The sequence below is a fragment of the Leptonotus elevatus genome, chromosome 7, assembly GCF_054856555.1.
Source record: "Leptonotus elevatus isolate MCC_2025b chromosome 7, RoL_Lele_1.0, whole genome shotgun sequence".
NCBI classification, from domain to species: domain Eukaryota; kingdom Metazoa; phylum Chordata; class Actinopteri; order Syngnathiformes; family Syngnathidae; genus Leptonotus; species Leptonotus elevatus.
Genome location: NC_141245.1, coordinates 5,882,280 through 5,903,348, shown reverse-complemented (window position 1 = coordinate 5,903,348; position 21,069 = coordinate 5,882,280). Strand labels below are relative to the sequence as shown.

General features: G+C 39.1%; 2 protein-coding genes across 2 annotated transcripts; one reads left to right on the top strand and one right to left on the bottom strand.

Annotated features, from left to right (window-relative positions):
- Positions 1–762: 762 nt before the first annotated feature.
- On the bottom strand, positions 763–9,656 carry prss59 (serine protease 59, putative). The gene is made up of 9 exons (XM_086079700.1): positions 9,426–9,656; positions 9,063–9,244; positions 8,334–8,566; positions 7,467–7,602; positions 6,336–6,450; positions 4,112–4,313; positions 2,878–2,968; positions 2,575–2,780; positions 763–2,232 (listed from the first exon to the last, which is right to left on the bottom strand). Exons 1-9 carry the CDS (start codon positions 9,639–9,641, stop codon positions 2,123–2,125), a joined length of 1,491 nt encoding a protein of 496 aa, XP_085935826.1. The 5' UTR covers positions 9,642–9,656; the 3' UTR covers positions 763–2,122.
- Positions 9,657–10,163: 507 nt separating this feature from the next.
- On the top strand, positions 10,164–20,760 carry psmd2 (proteasome 26S subunit ubiquitin receptor, non-ATPase 2). Its single transcript, XM_086080876.1, has 21 exons — positions 10,164–10,336; positions 10,734–10,790; positions 10,901–11,065; positions 13,240–13,361; positions 13,505–13,729; positions 13,830–13,988; positions 14,100–14,244; positions 14,597–14,657; positions 14,880–15,026; positions 15,335–15,441; positions 15,557–15,684; positions 16,250–16,337; positions 16,438–16,600; positions 17,663–17,764; positions 17,851–17,999; positions 18,070–18,153; positions 19,061–19,229; positions 19,473–19,567; positions 19,647–19,773; positions 19,889–20,007; positions 20,158–20,760. The coding sequence occupies exons 1-21, from the start codon at positions 10,214–10,216 to the stop codon at positions 20,338–20,340; spliced, it is 2,718 nt and encodes a 905-aa protein (XP_085937002.1). The 5' UTR covers positions 10,164–10,213; the 3' UTR covers positions 20,341–20,760.
- The last annotated feature ends 309 nt before the right edge of the window (positions 20,761–21,069 follow it).

Sequence of the window (21,069 nt, the reverse complement as noted above, 5' to 3'; positions counted from 1 at the left end):
TGAGACAGCTGTGGTCCTGAAATAAAGACTTGAAACATAGTTCTTAAATCCCACGTTCCCTAAAAGTTGTGTCACTGCGGACTGGAGTTACCATCAGGCCCTTTACAAAGAGAACGTTTTTAGTTTCATGATCATCTAACTAACAAGACTGAACGTGTGCATGATAGCCAAATGTGCACATGTCGCAGAAAGCCAAATCTTTCCGAAGATTTAACTCATTCACTACCATTGACAGCTATAGACATCAAAAATTCATTTGAACTATTTTTATGAGTTTAACATTTTTTTCCATTTTTGTTAAGAGTATGAAAACCTAGAATTGTTAGAGTATATATTTTTTGTACATTTAGAACAGATATAAAATTTGTGATTAATTGTGAGTTAACTAGTGAAGTCATGCGATTAATTACGATTACAAATTTTAATCGCCTGATGCCTCTAATTTTTAATAAGCTTTTTTTTTTCAAACATTTATTTTGTCATTTTTAATGTTCTTTTTTAAAGATTATTAAAAATTTAGGGCGTTGGGCAATAACAACTTTAAAACGTAATTAATCGCATGACTTCACTAGTTAACTCACAATTAACTAGATTAATCACACATTTTATATTTGTTCTAATACAAAAAAAATCTATGTTTTCATACTTTTGTTAACAAAAGTGGGGAAAAACGTTAAACTAATACAAATAGTTTAAATGATTTTTTGACGTCTATAGCCGTCAATGGCAGTGAATGAGTATATAATATTGCATTTACTTGTTCTTCCTGTACTTTTACCTTCGCTCTTGGAGTCCTCTTGCTCCCCCCCACCACCAAACATGTTAGTTTAACTAGACAAGTGCAATTTCTGCAGAAATTGTGTGGGAATACTGAAAAGCGGAATGCTAAGATTTGAATGCATGTGCTTATGAAGAACATTGAAAGATAAATTATGTGAAAATTACACATTTTTAATTTGTTACATGACAAATGAATAAAAAGAAGACTTGAACTGCAATCTGTCTGAGGTGGGATTTAATAATTTCAGAGACATTATGATCCATTTCCTAAAATGTTAGTCAATTGGTATTGAACCATCGAATGGACTAAAATGTGGTGTAAGCAAGGTTTGAACCCCGGCCCTCTGGCAGGAGGCAATTGCTCTAAGCACTGTGCGAACATGACATGTTCAAAGTCATGGCTAATGGCGTATTTCTTTTTGAAAAATGTCATCTGATGCTGAAAGCTAACATGCATTTAATCATTTCAGTGATATTACAATACATTTCCTGATATGATAGTTAGTCGGTATACATGTATATCACTCAGCATAACGACCGTGGATACATTTGCAATGCAGAGTCAGAGGTGGGATTCAAACCTGCTACCTTCTGATTACTGGACAATGCACTTTACCAACTGCGCCACCACACATCAGACACGTGGCAATGATGAGAAGTTGTATGCATGGAAGTGGGTGTGAAAAGAGGTATTTAAAAAAAGTTAATTGTCAGTCCCATTGAAAATGAATAGGGAAAAGTTGATATTTAACGTTAAATTGTGCAAATATTGTAAGTAACGTGGAATCAGATGATATATAACCCGGGAGGTGTGAATTTTTGAAGTAAATGGGAAGTATTATGTGGTAGTTGTTGTTCGGCAAAAACGTGTGGAGAATAAAAATCACAATAACATATGTGGGTCTAGTGCTTGGTCAACCCCAAGCACTAGACTGTTGCATACAATACAAATAACATTAAACACACATTAAGATAAATTAAATTATTAAATAAATTAAAATTAAATGAATAAAGCAATTCCTTTGATGTGACTCCGCTACAGCTGTCCTAATACCAGTCTGGGAAATGCTCGATAGTAATTAGGACCTATACATTCATGGTCTATCAGAAAAGCAACACTAACGCCAAGTGTAAAAGTAACACAGCAAAACCTTTGAAGCATTAAAAATACACAATTATTATACAGTGCATAAAAATATCTTTAATTAGCAGTCCATTTTATCTCACAATTTACAAAATAAAAAAAAATAAAAAACTTTGATTGCAAATAATGTGTTTTCAAGCAGTGGTTAATTTAAAAAGCAGTGTCATAAGTACACATGTGATTTGGAGATGATGGCATCTATTGCGTCAACCATTGTTGCAGATGTAAGAAGATTTGATCTCTGGCAAGTGTTAGCTGGAGAAGATCCTCTGAGCTGGCAGGGTACATATTGGCACAGTGGGCTGTTCCTGAATTACATAAAAACAATAAGGGACAGACGGCAGTGGCAGTAAAGATTAGTTAAGACAACAAAAACCAACAGGAAAAAAAAAAGTTTTATTTTAACAAGGTTGTTTAGCTTTGGTAAGGTTATTATATTGCAAAGAAATCATGCATATGCGGGGAGGCGTAATTTGTTGAAGAATTGCAATTGGAAATGCTTATTAACACTAAGTTGATACTGTAATTAATACTACTATCATTGGTGCTACTGGATATCAGAATTTGTTTTGGGATCATTTAAGCACCAAACCTAACCACATATTTTACTTTGGCAGGAGTTTCCATATAAGCACTATTCTTTTACCCACCTTTGATGAAAACAGCCGGAAGGTCAGCCCTGATGTCTTGTGTGATGCCCAGTGCATGCCAGGGGTCAATGGACCCATTAGGGAAAACTATTCTGGTGGCGCCGTGGATATCGTAGCTACCATAATACTCATTGGTCTCAGCCACAGCCTCTGCAAGTTGCTCAGCACTAATATTGTAGAAGTCTGCACACTGTTTCACGTGATACCTTGGTGGCAAGATTACATTTGAATCAGAAAATTATTCATAAGTTAAACAAATGAATAAATAAAAACCTGAACCGCCTTTTAAATGTGTTTACTCACTCCAGAGGGAAGCCAGCAAACGGCTGGTTGGGAGAATCAGTGCTTTGATAAAATCCAAATTCAGTGCAGGTCTGGTAGACCCACTGTCTCCCTGGTGACACACACACACACACACAGTTTACTCACATCTACTGCCACGTTCACTTGATTGATGGGAACTAAAGAGACAGACAACACAGCTCACACTAAACACAACAGGTCAAAATAAAGAGTTATTTCCACACAAGATGTGACATTGAGGTTTTTAGACCTCAAGAGGAAACAAGTTGCAAGTAAAATTAGGCTAGTACGGGTATTTTATGCAGATGCATGTTTTTTTAAGAGACCACTTCCTGTTGTGATGATCCCAGCCCTCCCACTCACGAAAGTGAGGCTGGGAACCAAAACAACCGCCTGGTTTACAGTATTACTGCTTCAAATGTGGAAAGAAGAAAGGCTTTTGATTTGCTGTGGCAAACACTAAAATATAATAAACTTTTCACTGTATTTGCCAATTTTTACTCTTTCTGTTTAAGAGAAATCTAAAAATCAAGCACTATACCTAAAGAGTAAAATACAATAAAAATATTACGGTCAAAAGAGAGAGAAAACTGAGGCAATCAAAAGGTGTTCCAAGTAAAAAGCCCTTATTGTCACATGGCCAGTTAATAAAAAATTGCCAACGCGTTTCGGCCTTGGTAGGCTCTGCTGAAAATGCTTTTGCGGATCCCTCCACTGAAGAGCACTAGAGACATTTTTCAGATAAATCCAAAAATATCTTTCGGCTAAATCCAAAAATATCTTTCGGGTAAATCCAAAAATATCTTTCGGATAAATCCAAAAATATCCTTGCAGCGCTCCTCCATGCTCTGATTGTTAACAATATTATGGTGTTTTCTGTGGGTAAAAATACAGCACAGTGACATGGTCAAAACATCTAGACTTCATTGTTCAAAACCAGCTTTAAACTCTCATTTTCTGGTTTCCCAAGCTCGCATTTCAGTCATCCTTTCTGCTATTTTGGAACTTTTCAGCATGACATCATTTATTCTGTGTCACTAGCCCTCTGCTTTCGACAAAAACATGCCACCTCACCTAATAGCCAAAGACTCAAAAATATAAAAGGTCAATTGAAATCGTTTATACAACAGCAAAAAATTACAGTTTTCATTATGAACATACCAAACCAAAACGGAAAACCTATATTTACAGACATGAAATTACTTTTTCCCATGGGACAATCACTCATTCTCACCTCCTCCTGCGGCTGGCCCATCCCAGGATGTATTAGTCATGTCTCTTAGATTGTTGTTGAAGCTGACGTCCAGACATTTCATTGAAAAGGTGTCCATCATGAGGTGGGCCACAGCGGCATATCGGGCATACGGGTCTCCGAGTGATGTGTCTGCCATCACCCCACATAGCACCTTGATTGTGATGTTGGTGCCCACTACACCCTATAGGCAAAAAAACAAAACAAAACAAGCAAACGACCAATCAAAGATAAAATATTGTGCCACTAAGTTTTTATTAAGGCCATAATTTACATAATGTTTTTTATGTCCAGCTCACAGTCAGGATATCGGGTTCAATCTCCAGCGGAACATTTGTGTCAACTTTCCATGTAATCCCTGCGATTGCATGGGTTTTCTCAGGACCAAATCCCCAATCCTCGGTGCCAATACCAGTCTTATTTTAAGGTATCCGTACTCACGGCCGTGACCGATACCATTATCAGCACTCCTGCGGTCGTTTTAAAATCAGGGGCAAGAAATTAGAAATTATGTGAATACAAAGTTGCCATTAATGTCATGCAATTTTAAGGAACAAATATTGGGATATAAAGGTCTTTCTTTAAAATGATCTGTCATTTATGGGTGGGGAATTAAATTTACTAGTGGTATCAGTAGCGGGGACTACTGTACTCAAGAGTTGCGTATCGGTCGGGAGAAAAGTGGTATCGAACATCCCTAATCCTGACCATGCGCCATGACGTGCATGTATTCTGTAAATTCAACTGACTCGCTTTCATTTTTTACAGGCAACATATAATAATAAGAATAATAGTTCCAAAAAGAATATGACTTATCATGTTAAAGCATTCATTCATTATCAGTCACTCAGACTGGAGGTGGCGAGCAAATAAGGGAGGTGGCCACCTCTGAATTTTGTACACAGGAAAAACCCTGAGTCTGTTCTGAGCAAACTTATCAGTAAAGGTCATTTCGATATTGCTTCATGTACAAGAAGTGAAAAGCCCATTGTTAAAGAAAATACAGGTGTCCACAAAACAGTTAATAAATGTTAATAGCCTACACGCTAAATAATTATTTTCCATAACAAAAATAAATAAAGAAATAAAAGAGGGCCCCCATGTTTTGACATGAACAAATATTCTGAATGTCATACGCAAACATTAATTAAATGCTTTACTTTAATGCATGTAGTCATGTTATATTACTCAAACAACTTATGATACCTTTAACGTATCCATCCGCTGTCAACCAAAAAGATCATCTGCGGTCATGATTAAAAGTGTAATTCATGCAATATTTTTTTGTGACTAATCAGTGAGTTAACACTTTAACGTTGACAACACACACACATGTGTCAGCACAAACACATACACATGTGTGTGTGTGTGTACACATTTTAAAATATAAATATTCATAAGTATGCTGTATATTGTAAAAACGTAGTATATATCTCATTTCAATGAAATAGCTGCGTTGTAAACCCAGCCAGCCAGTGCCCAGAGTAATCAATTGCATTTGCAAGCCCAAGTGAGAGTACCAGGAAACACCCGACGATGGACTCAACTGTTTTGCACATACTAAAATGATGTTGCAATCCCCAATACAATATCCTCCCCCGCATTGCTTTTCCATTCTGGGTAATAAGTAAACTGTAGGACTAACTGTCATACACTTGTGTTAGTAAACATCTTAAAAAGCAACCCACTCATTACTTACTAGCAGTCAGGACTCAGGAAAGCAACTAATATATCTTTTGGTTAAGTTAAATCTGACTCCTGTTTGTATCAACAGTACATTCCCGTGGGTTGTCTAAAACTTGGCAATTTGCCAAGGACATTGTCACAATTATTTGTGCGACACAATCACAGTGAACTCACATGACCTTTTGGTTGCTCACTGATACTTGATTATTGACCCAGTTAGATTGTTCTCTTTGGAGTAAATCAGCAATTTTCACTTTCAAAACAAAAATTACCATGTGCTACTTTTTGTTTTTTTACAGTAAAACAGTGAGTGAACATGCAATTGTAAAGGTTTTTTCCCCCTAATTTTGAAAAGCACCATGTTTGTTGTAAGGATGGTACATTTCAAATGTATTTGCTGCTCTTAGATAAAACAAACATGCCCTGCAGTTGTGTCTTCTTAACTTTGTTTGAGAACAATACTTCTGATACAGACAGACAGTATTTTGGCCTCAAATACAATGTGTCTATTATTGCCTACCTCAAAACCCCTGTTGTCTTCATTATACTGGACCACATCCATGAAGTTGCCAGCAAGCATTTCCAGGAAATAGGCAGAGTCTGTCTCTGTCTGAATCTCTAGTTTGGAACACAAGCTGGATGGGGGAAAAAAGGAAAGGGAGGAGAACAAAAACAAGGACAAGATTAGAGTAACTTCACAAGTGGCTGAGGGCCCGGATTGGTTAACCCCTCGGAAGGGCTGGAACCCACTAAGGACCAATCGGGACCCTCAACCAAAACCAGATCTTCCCAGACATGACAGATACTGTACAAAAATAGAGAATACAACCAAAGACATCCAATAACTGTAGTTTTCATTTGTCCCACAAAATACACTCACTTTTAGGAAGACATAATTGATGAACTCATTCTCTCCCAGCCATTTTCACTGAAGCAATCCCCTTCGCTCCTGGCTGGTTAACTGGATGTTGACTGATTTTGCAAGGCCCACAGAATATTGTGTTCTATTGCTAGAAAAACTTTGGATTCGAGTCTCTTCTTTCATCAGGAAAATATAGTATATTTCTATCTGTTTCCGTTTTGCAGCCATTAGCATAAGAATATAGCTAAGTTTCATCATTATTCACAAATCTGTTTCGAACTGTGGGTAAATTAGCTTATTTGCAAGATGGCCCTGGTTTTATACTCTGCTGCCACCTCTTTGCCATTTTGGTAATTACTACCATTGCTTCACCTGTTTGCTACCGTTGAGAGGCTGCATCAAAGCCTACTGTATGCTCTACCATAAAAAAACAGATACATACATCTTTGGGACACTTAAAACATTTAACATAGAACATATTTATACGTTTTTGGGAGCAGATGAGTTAATTGATTGTAACAAATTCTATCTTTGTGTGGAACTGGTTGTAGATAAATGATATCTTGAAGCAATGAGGCAAAAAGTTTGGCAGCAAGCTGTTATTAAATGGATGATGTCATTTCGAATTGAACAGTCTTATAAGAGGCTTTTTTCCTGTACAGGTCTTGCAAGTCATTAGTACAGGTGTACCTTATGACCGCGGCATGATTGCATTTGATAAAAAAAAAAAAAAGAAGCATGGAACAATATGACCTTGACGTGACTACAAAGAAATGATATGCACTATACTTGAAGTCTTTGGTGATGTTGTCATAGGTTGCAGGGTCACTGAGTCGCTCTAATAGGGTATCTGAAGCCTTTTTTACCACTAGAGGACAGTCAGTGTCCTCTGAAGCCAGTGAGCGCCCCACAACCTCCAAGTACTCTGGTAAAAACATGGAGACAAACCGAGGCGGAAATTAAAAAACAGGACAGCTAAAAAAGGAACATAACATACCAAAACTGAAGTCAAGGCATCGGACCATTGTGCTTTCAAACAACAAAGGCAGCAATCCACAGAGCCACACATGAAGTATGGCTTTGATGCTTGGAAGAAAAAAAATTAAGGTTGAAAACAAAATGATGATGTGTTTCCCCCGATTGAGAATAAAACAATTTTTCCTTGACAAAAACCTGTGACTCAGAAAAGAACCACTCAAATGTAATATTTAGTAGGTTGTATCTGTGGTAATAATACTGACGAGCTGCATTATGTTGCTGTGTTGTTTGAACAAACAAACAAAACACCTTTTGGCACTGTTGTGTTGACATAGGTGGAATAGAGATAAGACCTGTTCACAATGTACACTCTGTGTGCTTTGTCTGACATTTTCTTGAAATAAATGCAATCAACTCTTAAAGATTGCATTAACATTTCAAAGACCCTATACATCTGCGACCTCTTTGGCTTAATTTTTTTTACATTTAAAAAGAATTACATTATTATGTACTACTGTATTGTATTACACAAACACACACGCAAAAAAAAAAAACTACATTGACATAAAATACATTAATCCTGGCATGGGTCACCTTCTATATGCATCAAGTTGTTGTTTCAGATATATGTATATTTCTTTATGTTCTAATACAGTACTACGTTGCATTGTACTGTACCTGGAAAGTTGACTGTGGCATGAATTGGTGCACTGGTGGCCATAGAGGCATGCACCAGATGAGGATACTTCAGCCTGAACCATGCTGCTAAAGAACCAGGGTATGATCCCCCGAAGGCCACCCACTTCCTGTTGACTAGGCCTTGGGTCTCAGCCATCACAGTACGAAAGTGGGCCAAGTCGGCCAAAGCCTGGCGGCTACTGAGGAACCTCAGGTTCTCTGTGCTCAGGTCACTGAATGGAAAGAACACATACCGGCAATAAGCATCAGTAAATTTGACGTAATAAACAAGAAAATTATATAAGGCAAGGGCTGTCCTAACTTGAGTTCATGGATTACATCTTATTAAAATAAATCAAATATTTTCTTTGTCATGTACACACGTACAAAATTTGACCTCTGTTGCTGCTTTAGCACCTAGGGAGCAGATGTCCCACGATAGCTACACTTGGATCAGTATAGTAATCCCAACTCCATCACAAGTTACATCACAAGTTACAGGTTTGCAGTCCCGATATTTAGTATACAGTATTTTGTAACAGTTTGTAACTCAAATTCCACTGTCGACCACTAGATGTGGCACACAAATTTAGGACCAAATTTGAAAGAAAAATGAAAAGGAAGTATTTTAGCTTATCCTAGTTTTTTTCTCTTAAATTTATTGAATATAAAATCCTTTTAAATCCTGCTTTTTATATCCGATATCTACAGGGGGGGGGGCACACATACACTGTTGGGTGACTCTTTCCATAGAAGCGATGTTCTAACATGAAGCAAATGGCTCCCACTTTCTCTGCATACGTGAGCCATGTACCATGTTGCATCCATGCTGGATTGGCTGGACCTTCTCCACCGATCATAAGAAACACCGGCCCATCCGGCTTGTAGAAAGCATCATTTACAAAGTACCTCTGGGAGAGCAAAGGGAGATTGAGTAATCTAACTGGAGTAAAATTGTACTTGGTTTATTGCATCTGTAGGCTTTACAATCAACTTTACTTTCATTTTACTCTACAACTGTAAAGTCTAAAGTGTTATCCGATGGAATCATTTTTTCGAAATATATTATCAGGGAAAGACATCCGAATTTACCTGCTTCCACACTCTGCCGTCTGCTCCATTGAAGTGATCTAGTTTTTGTATGAACCATTGTTCGTCAGACACATGTCGCTCCAATTCAAAAAAACGACCAAAACCCTTCAGTCGTCCCTCTCCAACCACAAAGACAGCAAACAGAATAGTAAATTTACAAACAACAAATATGTAGTTCGGCGAAACCATGTTGACATAAACGACAGCACCGAGCATGTGATTGTCAGTATGTGGTCATATGACCGCTTTTGTTACTTTAAGACCCTCGACGAATGTAGGAGGATACGAAATTTGCAAATAATTACAAGACGTTCGATTACAGTATTTTCAACGAAATGCTATTTATTAATCATCTATATCGTTAGTTTTATTTGACTGACGCCGTAAAACCAGCAACATGCAGACACAGATTACATCGACCAATTTTGAAAACATTTTACTACAAACACCACGATGAAAACAAACCAAACTAACATTAACATATAATGGTTATGAACTTTTAAACTAAACCTATGAAATATGTGGGGAATTAACTGTATACAATGCTGTTGCCTGTCATGTAAATAGTTGCATTTTCATGAACTGAAAACTTCCAAGATTTTAACGCAAACATTGAAATTATATGTTTTACTGCAGTCTTTGAAGTATACACGGTACGCGGTAATAATATTCCCCACCAATAGGGACAGGAATGAAATTGCTTGAAAGATTATCTGTACCTCAAAGAAGAAACGCTTCCGGTTTCCCATAGATCATTTTGCTATCGGTAGTTTTAGGAGCTTGCAACCATGGAGGACTCCAAAAACAAAGAGAAGAAGCTGGCCGGGAAATCTGATGAGAATGAAAAGAACAAAGAAAAGGACTCGAAGCCTCCAGGAAAGGATAAAGAGAAGAAAGAGGAGCAAGAATTGGTGAATACTGCGATGTGCTTGATGATTAAAGCTAACTGAGTCTGCCGGCTTATTTTGCCATGTCACTGCCACTTTGACAACATGGCTGAGCAGGCCAGAGTGTTTGTAATTCTAAACACACGTGTATAAATAACACATGTGTTGTTATTATTTGTCAGACGATAAAGTCTGATATGGAAGTTTATTGTGGGTGCTTTTCTACTGGTCGCGCAGGCAATTTCCATGGGTTAACCTATTTCGTCGACACTTGCTAGCCGATAAGCTAATTTTAGCATATCATGCTAACGGTCAACTTTCATAATAATGTGCAATTAAATTAACGATTACAAATTCAAAAACATTAGTATTGACTTGCATTATTTTACATCAGTTCTGTCTCTATCTTATTTTTTTTTAGTCTGAGGAAGATAAGCAGTTACAAGAGGATTTGGAGATGATGGTGGAGAGACTGGGCGTAAGTATTATTTCATTATTTGAATATTCAAATTTTATACCGTGCATTTGAGAATAACCCTTGACTAGACTCATGCAACCCTAAGCTATCGTTTACTCACAACTTTGCAGGAGAAGGACACAGCGTTGCACCGCCCTGCATTGGAAGAGCTGCGCAGGCTGATTCGCTCTTCAACCACCTCCATGACATCAGTACCCAAGCCTCTAAAATTTTTGCGCCCACATTATGGCAAGCTTAAAGACATCTATGAAGGCATGGCTCCAGGGCAAAACAAGGTATGGCATTGACATTGATGTATTTCATTACACAGAGGGTGACACACACCAAGACCTATCATAATTCTGGTAGTCTTCAGGCCGGCTGGGTACGTACATAAAGACAATCAATGTCAATGTTCATTTTATTTGTACAGCTCCTTACATATGGCAAGCATAAACTCAATGTTCGTTAGGATAAAAAGCAAGATGGCAATACAGTGTTCCATCGTTTCTCGCGGGTTCATCTTTCGCGGCCTCGCTTTTTCTCGGATTTTTTTACAGCGTGCTTTTTGGTTTGTTTGTTTTTACAGTGTATGCACGCGCGCCGCCTGCCACCTGCCCCACGGTTCACGCAGGCCCGCGCCGGCCACAGTGCTCGAGTGGAGTTTCGGGGGCACTGCAGCAATGCGGTCCCACGGTCAAAATGGGTTTACGTGTCCTGCCTCATATCTTCATCATTAAAATTAAGATTGTTCGTCCCGAAACATGCACTCGTGCCCGTTGATGGCTCAGCGCATCATGCATCCACCACCCGCCCCACGGTTCACGCGGGCCCGCCGGCCACAAACGCTCGGGTGGAGTTTCGGGGGCACCGCAGTGATACAGTCCCGGTCAAAATGGGTTTACGTGTATGGGTTTACGCGTCCCACCTGGTACAAGTCGTGGCAGTTTGAAAATCCTCGGTGTCCTGCATCCCGGAGATAAAGGGCAGACAAACTGCACGTTTTTACCCGGGATGGGCTGGGAACCATTACCAGCTTGTTATCTTTTTGAAAATCCTGGAGGTCTTTGGCCGGCTGTATCTCCCCAGCCCTTCCTCCTATTGAGGACATACGGGCATCCACGGATTCGTCTTGACAAGATTTTTCCAACGGTATGGCCCGACGCGTTCCGATCTTGCCCGTCACGTTCGCGACCTGGAGATAGAGGCCTGACAGTTTCCCAATTTCATGCCCTAGAATGCTCCAGAGTGTGTCCTCCACCGCCCCATGGCTCACCTCTAGATTACACCGCATGCGTGTGCATTGCGGATCCGCTCCGCCGATTTGTTTCCATTTCCAGCTTGTTCATATTACACCAGCTGCGTATGCGCTGCGGATTGACTGCCGACCAGCTTGTCGTGCCGATACTGCCAGACGAATAGACCCACGTGGGCAGGTGCCGGCCTATCATCATCATCATTAAAATTAAGAGTGTCATTTCTAACAGCTGTTTTGTTGTTGTTGTGCGCGTGTGTGTTTTTTTAATTACTTTTTAAATGAATTTTTTAAGGAAAACATACCGGCCCGGGAAAAAAGAGGATTGATCGCCATTATATTTTTGTTTCGCAAATAAATCTTTTGGTTTAATTCTATTTTATTGTTATTATTATTTTAAAATCTTCAAAGGATTAAACACTGAGAGTGTATAGATAGGCCTTCTGTATTTAAATAAGAGATACAGTATGTGAGAAAATGTTAACGCCTATCAAGAAAAGTGCATGTATAAAGTGTGTGGTGATGTACAAACATATAAAATAAATTTAAAAATATATATACTGTGCTGTAGAATAAGTAAATAAAAAATAATTGAAAAAAAAAATGACTACATGAAAAAATAACATATATGATGAATGACAAAGCATTCATAATAAACTAAAAATCATACCAACACGAAAAAGCATTTATAATGAGTTAAAAAATATATACAATTAATGGAAAATAAATAAAAATAAAATTACCGCTGATTTAGATTATCGCGGGTAGTTTTTGGACCGTAACACTCGCAAGAAACGTGGGAACACTATATCGAAAAACAACTGGGCTGATTTTGACCCGATTTTGCCCCTACTTTTTCAAAGCAAGTCGTATATTTGGAAAAGTCTGCTCGTCTTTGTGATTTTAAGATCACGTGATCATGCGGAAGCTCTGCCTCAAAAGACAGGATTGTAGACTGGTGGTCGAACATAATTGTTATGTGTGTGGTGCTCTGTGTTTTTATCGGAGCAGACCACACACGATATAACCAAAATTGATAAATTCCTGACCTATCTTTATGTGGGATTTTTCACAGATGAAAAATCTGTGTGTGTACCAGCCAGGCCTTACTTAGATTTCCAACCAACTTGCAAAATTCTGGGGAGGAGAAACTCGAATGTATGTTTAACTGGTCCAATGAATTATTTTTAATTGCTCATACTGTTGTCTTTGCAGCATTTTTGTGCAGATGTGGTGTCGGTGCTGGCCATGACTATGAGTGGGGAGAGGGAGTGCCTCAAGTATCGCCTGTTGGGCTCCCAGGAAGAACTGGCTTCCTGGGGACACGAATATGTTAGGTATTTCATTTTGATGAAATATAATCACCAAATGAATGTCCTTGGCAATATGTGTCTCAAAGATGTTATTATTGAAGTTGGTTTTCAGATGAAGATAACATGAAGAAACCAATTAAGTGCCTCCCCCTCTCGATATTTCACAGACACCTGGCTGGCGAGGTGGCAAAAGAGTGGCAGGAAGTGGAAGAAAATGATAAGTCCCAGCAGGAGACATTGCTGAAGCTGGTGAAGGAAATTATACCTTACAACATGGCACACAATGCTGAGCATGAGGCTTGTGACCTGTTGATGGAAATTGAGAGGCTCGAAATGCTAGAGGACTACATTGATGAGAATGCCTATGGCAAGGTTTGCCTCTACCTCACAAGGTATGTTCAGCTTATAAATTGTTATACTGTAATGAGCTACTTTGGCATGTTTAATGAGTTCCTAACAAAGTATTTGACACTTTGCTCACCACTGTCCCAGTTGTGTGAGCTATGTTCCGGAGCCAGAAAACTCTGCATTGCTGCGGTGCTCCTTGAAGATCTTCAGGAAGTTCAACCGTCATCCCGAGGCTCTGCGTTTGGCCCTGATGCTCAATGATGTGGAGCTTGTAGAAAACATCTTCACATCCTGCAAAGACATGTGAGGACTTAATGGCTTAGATGAAGAAGCTGCCCCGTGGCATTACATTTAGCAATTACTGCTACAGGCAGATATAATAATCCCACTAACTCCATTGCATTTACTTTGAAGAGTTATTCAGAAGCAGATGTCCTTCATGCTTGGTCGCCATGGCATGTTCTTGGAGCTTAATGAGGATGTAGAGGATTATGAAGACCTGACAGAGATCATGTCCAATGTGCAGCTCAACAGCAATTTCTTGGCTTTGGCCAGGGAGGTAGGAAAATTAACGGTGAAGGGTTGAAATGCATAATTACATCACACACGTGTGGACTGTTAATGTCGGAGTCAAACCTTCCCAGCTCGTTGTACAATCGTGACACGGCGTTGCTGCCATTAATATCTTTGCCATGAAATTTCTGTAAGATTGTATTTGTTTTTGTATCTCATTTTGAACCAATCTGTTTGAAACGTGTACTACAGACTGCATGTTGTGCATACATACTGTCATACCATGAGCTCAAACCATAATTTGGATAGTTTTGATTCATTGGTTCTCTCAACATACTACTAATAACTAATAACACTAACTAATTATTATCTTTTAACACTATTCCTGACCTCCACAGTTGGACATCATGGAACCCAAAGTCCCAGATGACATCTACAAAACACACCTAGAAAATAACAGTAAGTCTTGGATATAAACCTGTATGTGAAAAGGGAAGTCAGACATTGGCTTTGTGATAATCACTGAATGTAATTGTACATATCCAGTCAAGATAAATGCTTCAAATAGAACTACACTATTAGTTTTACATTAACCCCCAATGACAAATTATTTTTTTGTCACTTCCAATACATGTACTGTAATATCAATGTCAACTGAACAATTCTTTTTCTATGTTAAAGGGTTTGGAGGTAGTGGCTCCCAGGTGGACTCAGCCCGTATGAACTTGGCCTCTTCCTTTGTGAATGGCTTTGTTAATGCAGCATTTGGACAGGATAAACTATTAACAGATGATGGCAACAAATGGTTGTACAAGAACAAGGATCATGGTACACAATATATGTATACTAATATTCTGAACTGGGCACTTTTGTCACAGCACTTCGATTCTCGTCATTCTGCTTCTGTATATTGGGGAAATGCTTTATGACGCGAAGCCTCACAAAAAAAGAGAGACCGTCTGTATTTACCTCAATCTACGGACGTAAAATGTGCTCAGTCCGTGTATTTTATCTTGGTTTCGTGTCATTGGGAAAGGTGGGTGTCGTCAATGAGGACGGAAGTGTCCAGCTCTGCTAATAATCTTTTTTCCATCCATGCATTTCTGAACATATCTATCTGAATTGAACTTTCCAAGGCATGTTGAGCGCTGCAGCCTCTCTTGGGATGATCTTGCTGTGGGATGTGGATGGTGGCCTAACCCAGATTGATAAATATCTTTACTCATCTGAGGACTACATAAAGGTAAGGTCGAGATCAACGCCATGCCACAACCTCAAGATCAATAGTCTCGAAAACAATATATCCGGTTTTCATCTTGTTTAATTCTTCTTCACCTTTTTTCATCTCCTTTTTGCAGTCTGGTGCTCTTCTTGCCTGTGGCATCGTAAACTCAGGTGTAAGAAATGAATGTGACCCAGCACTTGCCCTGCTCTCAGACTATGTCCTCCATAACAGTAACACCATGAGGATAGGTGCCATTTTTGGGTGAGTTAAGAGTAATGTAAAACAAAAACAAAACTTGAATGTTGCATAGTTTTCTAAGCATCTGTAACTAAGCCTGAGATGGCCTTCTTGAGCTGCTTGTAAACTTTGAATCACTTTTTCGAAGTGTAGTTTTTAAACACATAGCTATACATGCTAAATCAGGGGTCACCAACTTTTTGGCTACTGATTAGTGCCAAGGGCAACCAGTTTGATACACACTTCTGAAATAACAAATTTGGTCAAATTACCTTTAACCATATGTTATTATTATTATAAAAATAATTATATTAATTTATGAGAAGACAGTTTTTTTCTCACAATAGGAAACAGGCAACTATCGATATGCAACACTTCATTTCTATAAATCTCTAACAGTGTTTAAATTTTTAAATGATCACTTGTACAACATTCCTGGAAACTGACACGGCCCTGTCACTGGTCAGCCTTTTTTATTTATTTTTTTAGACCAGACCTGTGGGCTACTCTTGTGGTCCTTGGGACTTACTTGGTACCCGTGGGTGAGCCGTGTGCTAAATGTTACCTGCCATCTTCCTTTAAACTACAGATTGGGTCTGGCTTATGCTGGCTCCAATAGAGAAGATGTTCTGTCCTTGCTTCTGCCTGTTATGGGAGACTCGAAATCCAGCATGGAGGTGTGTTTTATGTGCATGATTGGTTTATGTGCTGATCTTTCTTCACGTGAAGGAATATGCAAAAAAAAATTATAAAAATGTCTGTTTATTTTTCATCCAGGTGGTTGGAGTGACCGCGTTGGCGTGTGGTATGATCGCTGTGGGGTCGTGTAACGGTGATGTGACCTCCACCATTGTGCAGACTATCATGGAGAAGAACGAACAGGAGCTGAAAGACACATATGCTCGCTGGCTCCCTCTTGGCTTAGGACTCAACCACTTGGGTAACAACCAATCACCACAATTTTTTTTAAATGCTCAATGATCACTGGTATTGTTTTTTGGCAGGACACGGAAACCTCCAAGTGCATTAGTCTGAAAAATGTCGTTAACAAGTAATGATAACTTTGTGATTGTGATGAGAGTCTCTTAGCAGTTCGATTACGCATTTTTGATTGCTACTTTTAAACGGTGTTTTTGAATTACCCTCATTTCCATTAACAAAAATTACAGTTCCAGTTGACATTGTTTTACTTCAAATGTATGAAATGAAATTATGGGAATTTGAAATTTACCACAGTAGCATTCAGCTGTGAACTTTATATTCAAAATATTGGCATATTAACAGTTTAGGTCCCGTCACAATAATTACTATATAGGCTTATCGTTCGATGAATAAGACTGGCACTATGGTTCTTTACTGGACTTGATAAATGGTCATTTACATGTTTGTTTACATGCGTCATCAACATTCATTCGCTCTGCTTCTTCCCTCACCTTCAGCCATTTTAAACAAAAAATAAAATATTTTTCCATAATTAGAAGAGGAAGTTTTAATTCCAACCGGCACTCGTTGGCTACAGTCAACATGACTAGGGAATGGGGATTTTTGGTCCAAGCTCTACTGTACTTACTGACTGGTGCGACTTACAGTGTACTCTGGAACAACTTGCAGTCCGCAAAATAGGGTACCTGTAAATGCGGCCAGGCAGATGCATTGTGAACTGCATCACTGAATTGTTAGTCATAGATGCCCTGGAGACATTCATTATGCCATTCTTTTTTGTAATTTACTGGATACTGTTTCTACAATACTAGATCTCATTGCGTAATTGTGATTGTTTGTACAGGAATAAAGGGTTACATGCGGGACTAAAACTTTGATCATGAAGCTGTGCTCTCATCTGGTATCAAACTCATTTGACATGTTTCCTTTAAATGGGATTTGAAAAATGGTGTTGACATATTTCACGGATTACCACTGGAATAGCGATTTTGGACTGGTCAATTCAAATAATTGTGTTTCTTTTTCTTGTCTTATTTCCACTTTAATTATTTCATCACAGGTAAAGGGGAGGCTATTGAGACAACTCTGGCAGCTCTCCAAGTTGTTCCTGAACCTTTCCGCAGCTTTGCCAACACTCTAGTCGATATCTGTGCTTATGCAGGTTAGTCTTCATCTACTAAAAGCGATTTCATCTGTTTACCCATCTTTTGTTGAGGGAATGTTCTCTTATGTCATCACCTGTTCTAGGTTCAGGCAATGTGTTGAAGGTGCAGCAGCTTCTCCACATATGCAGTGAGCACTATGAGGCCAAGGAAAAGGAAAAAGAGGAGGACAAGGACAAGAAAGATAAAAAAGACAAAGATAAGAAAGAAACAGCTGACATGGGCTCCCACCAGGTAACTTGATAACATTTTCATTTTTAATTGCTGATATTATTTGCTAGATTATTACTTTGTTTCATCCTAGGGGGTAGCTGTTCTTGGTATTGCACTCATAGCTATGGGGGAGGAGATTGGCTCTGAAATGGCACTGCGGACGTTTGGACATCTGGTGAGAAGTACTATTCATTGTGGTACATGGAGCCTCTTTGGCAACTCAGTATTGTAGCCTTTTTAGGCACAAAAGTTATTTGACATTAGCACTTAATTTAAAGGTTATTAGTGAGTGTTCAGTAATTGGTTGTTAGTCAGTAGGGAAGGATGATGTTTTAAGTCCTTGCATCTTTTCAAAGTTTGTTTGGGATCAGGAAAAATTAAACAAATTCCAAAAGAGAAAATGTTGGAGCAAAACATGTTTTCAATAATCTAAACTATAGCTTTCACTCTAAGCGTAGGGAAAAACATTTGATTAAAGTTGGAAATCAGGTTTTTATTTTTTATTTTTGGGTGGGGCGTTTCTATTTTATGTGAATGAAGGCCATATTTATTTAGAATTCATTTAAAGCTGCTGAATGCAGAAAATTCTATTTTGAATAGCTACTGCCACCTGTGGTTGAAAAATAAAACTGCACACATGACGTCACACCGCTGACAGTGGTAAATTCAAACCTGAATCCACTCTGAAAACTATTGGCCAGGGGCTTGCAGGAGTACCCACTGTGAACAGTTAAGGTGTTAATCTACTAATTAGAAGATGTTTTAGTCATAAATTGTCAAATAAAAAGGCTGTTGTAAATCTATTTTTGGGCAAATTGTTACAAAAGAGCAGATTTAACATATTACAACAAATACGACAAAGGAAAAAATTGTTACGTTTGTATTTATAGTGTCTTATAATGCGTTTTCTGAGGTTTGCAAGCAGTATATTCTGTTTTCTTACAAATATGGTTTCAATAGTTTTTTATTTATTTATATGCAAATCTTGATATATTGTATGCTTGACACCACTAGAATAAAGAGTGGGGTATCTATATTTGATCTAAATGCTGCTTCCTTTTTTTGCCGTTTCTCAAAATCAGCTGCGATATGGTGAGCCCACTCTGAGGCGAGCGGTGCCTCTTGCTCTGGCTCTCATCTCTGTGTCCAACCCTCGTTTGAACATTTTGGACACCCTCAGCAAGTTTTCCCACGATGCTGACCCCGAGGTCTCACACAACTCAATTTTCGCCATGGGCATGGTGGGCAGTGGTGAGTCTGGATCTACTAAATATATCAAGTTGTATGTGGGACTCATTTCCTGCCTGTTTATTGTACCCAACCTTTACATACATATTAACATAAAAATATTCACATTTTATATTTCATAACACTTTTTGTCAGATGATCTTCAGTATGGTTTTCAAATTATATTTTATAGCGATTCATAACTTTACACAGTACCCATCCACTTTATAACGTGCTTATTTCCCCCACCCCACTTTCCTTTTCCAGGAACAAATAACGCTCGCCTGGCTGCAATGCTGCGGCAGCTGGCACAGTATCATGCCAAAGACCCGAACAATCTCTTCATGGTTCGACTGGCCCAGGTGTGTGCTGGCGTCACAAAGAAGCCCGTGTCCTTGTCTACGGCTCAGTATTGACTTTGTGCTGTTTGTGCGTCGACAGGGTCTGACTCACCTGGGTAAAGGCACACTCACACTCTGTCCCTACCATAGCGACAGGCAATTGATGAGTCAGGTTGCTGTGGCTGGGCTCCTCACTGTGCTTGTCTCCTTCCTCGATGTCAAGAACAGTGAGTTGTTATTGATGTTACTCTTTGCTTTCAAACACGCTTCACCATTCATAATAATTCTTCAGTGATTTATTTGCATTCAAATTTTGACTGGGTATGACTGTGTACATTGCAGTAATCCTGGGGAAATCTCACTACATTCTTTACGGCCTGGTAGCAGCCATGCAGCCACGTATGCTAGTCACCTTTGATGAGGAACTTCGACCGCTGCCCGTTTCTGTCAGAGTTGGTCAGGTAAAGCCTTGTATTACAGTCTATGAAAAATGTAGCCATGGGGGTAATAACATCATTTAAAAAAATCACTTTTGTTATTACCACATGGGAGAAATGTGCGCGTTAATGGCAAAGCATGACGTGATGGAAGTTTTGCTCATATCTCCACAGGCTGTGGATGTTGTGGGCCAAGCAGGCAAACCCAAGGCCATCACAGGTTTCCAGACCCACACCACACCAGTTTTGCTGGCACATGGAGAGAGAGCGGAGTTGGCAACAGAGGAGTACTTACCTGTCACACCCATCCTGGAAGGCTTTGTTATTCTTCGCAAGAACCCTAACTACGAAACTTAGACTGTCAACCCCCCCTTCCTCCAGCCTCCTCCTCCATGGCTCTTTGCTATCTTTATAACTTGTTTGACACGTTGCTGGAAAGAGCAATGGTATGTTTTGCCTGTGGCCAGCCCCAACTGTCTTCAAAATGGATGGTTGGAGCTCTGGCTTAATTGGACTGCTGTGACATGGGACAGGTTCACTTGGACCTTATCCGCTCAACACAGGGTTTGCCCTAGACCAGTGATTGGCTTCAATTCAAACATCTGCAACATCCATCCCCAGCCCTCCTGTAAATGTTTCAGTTATCAAAACATTCACCCAGCCTTTTAGTCCTCACTGTTCAAAAGTTGTTGTTTGTCATATTTTTTTTTAAAGTTCTATTACAGTACTCTATAAGGTTTGTTCAAAATAAAATGTGGATCCACATTGTGAAATGAACATTGCGACATTGTTTTTTTTTTATATTGCATTTCGTTTAAGGGGGACAGGAGGTTGCAGTTTTCAAAAATCTCAGAAGACTTGATTTTAGCTGCAGATAACTCCTCTCTTCTCTCCCAACCTTTAGTGTCTGACCACACACACCCCTCCATGCATGGTAGACACAAGCCCATCAGCCATGGCTACTACATAGCTAGAATGACTTGTGTGAGAGTAGTAATCAGTTGAGTGGATATGATTTGGAAAGGCACACTTCTCTACAGTATATAATGTCTCACAGGTTATGTCAAAAGTAATTGTTGACCTAGA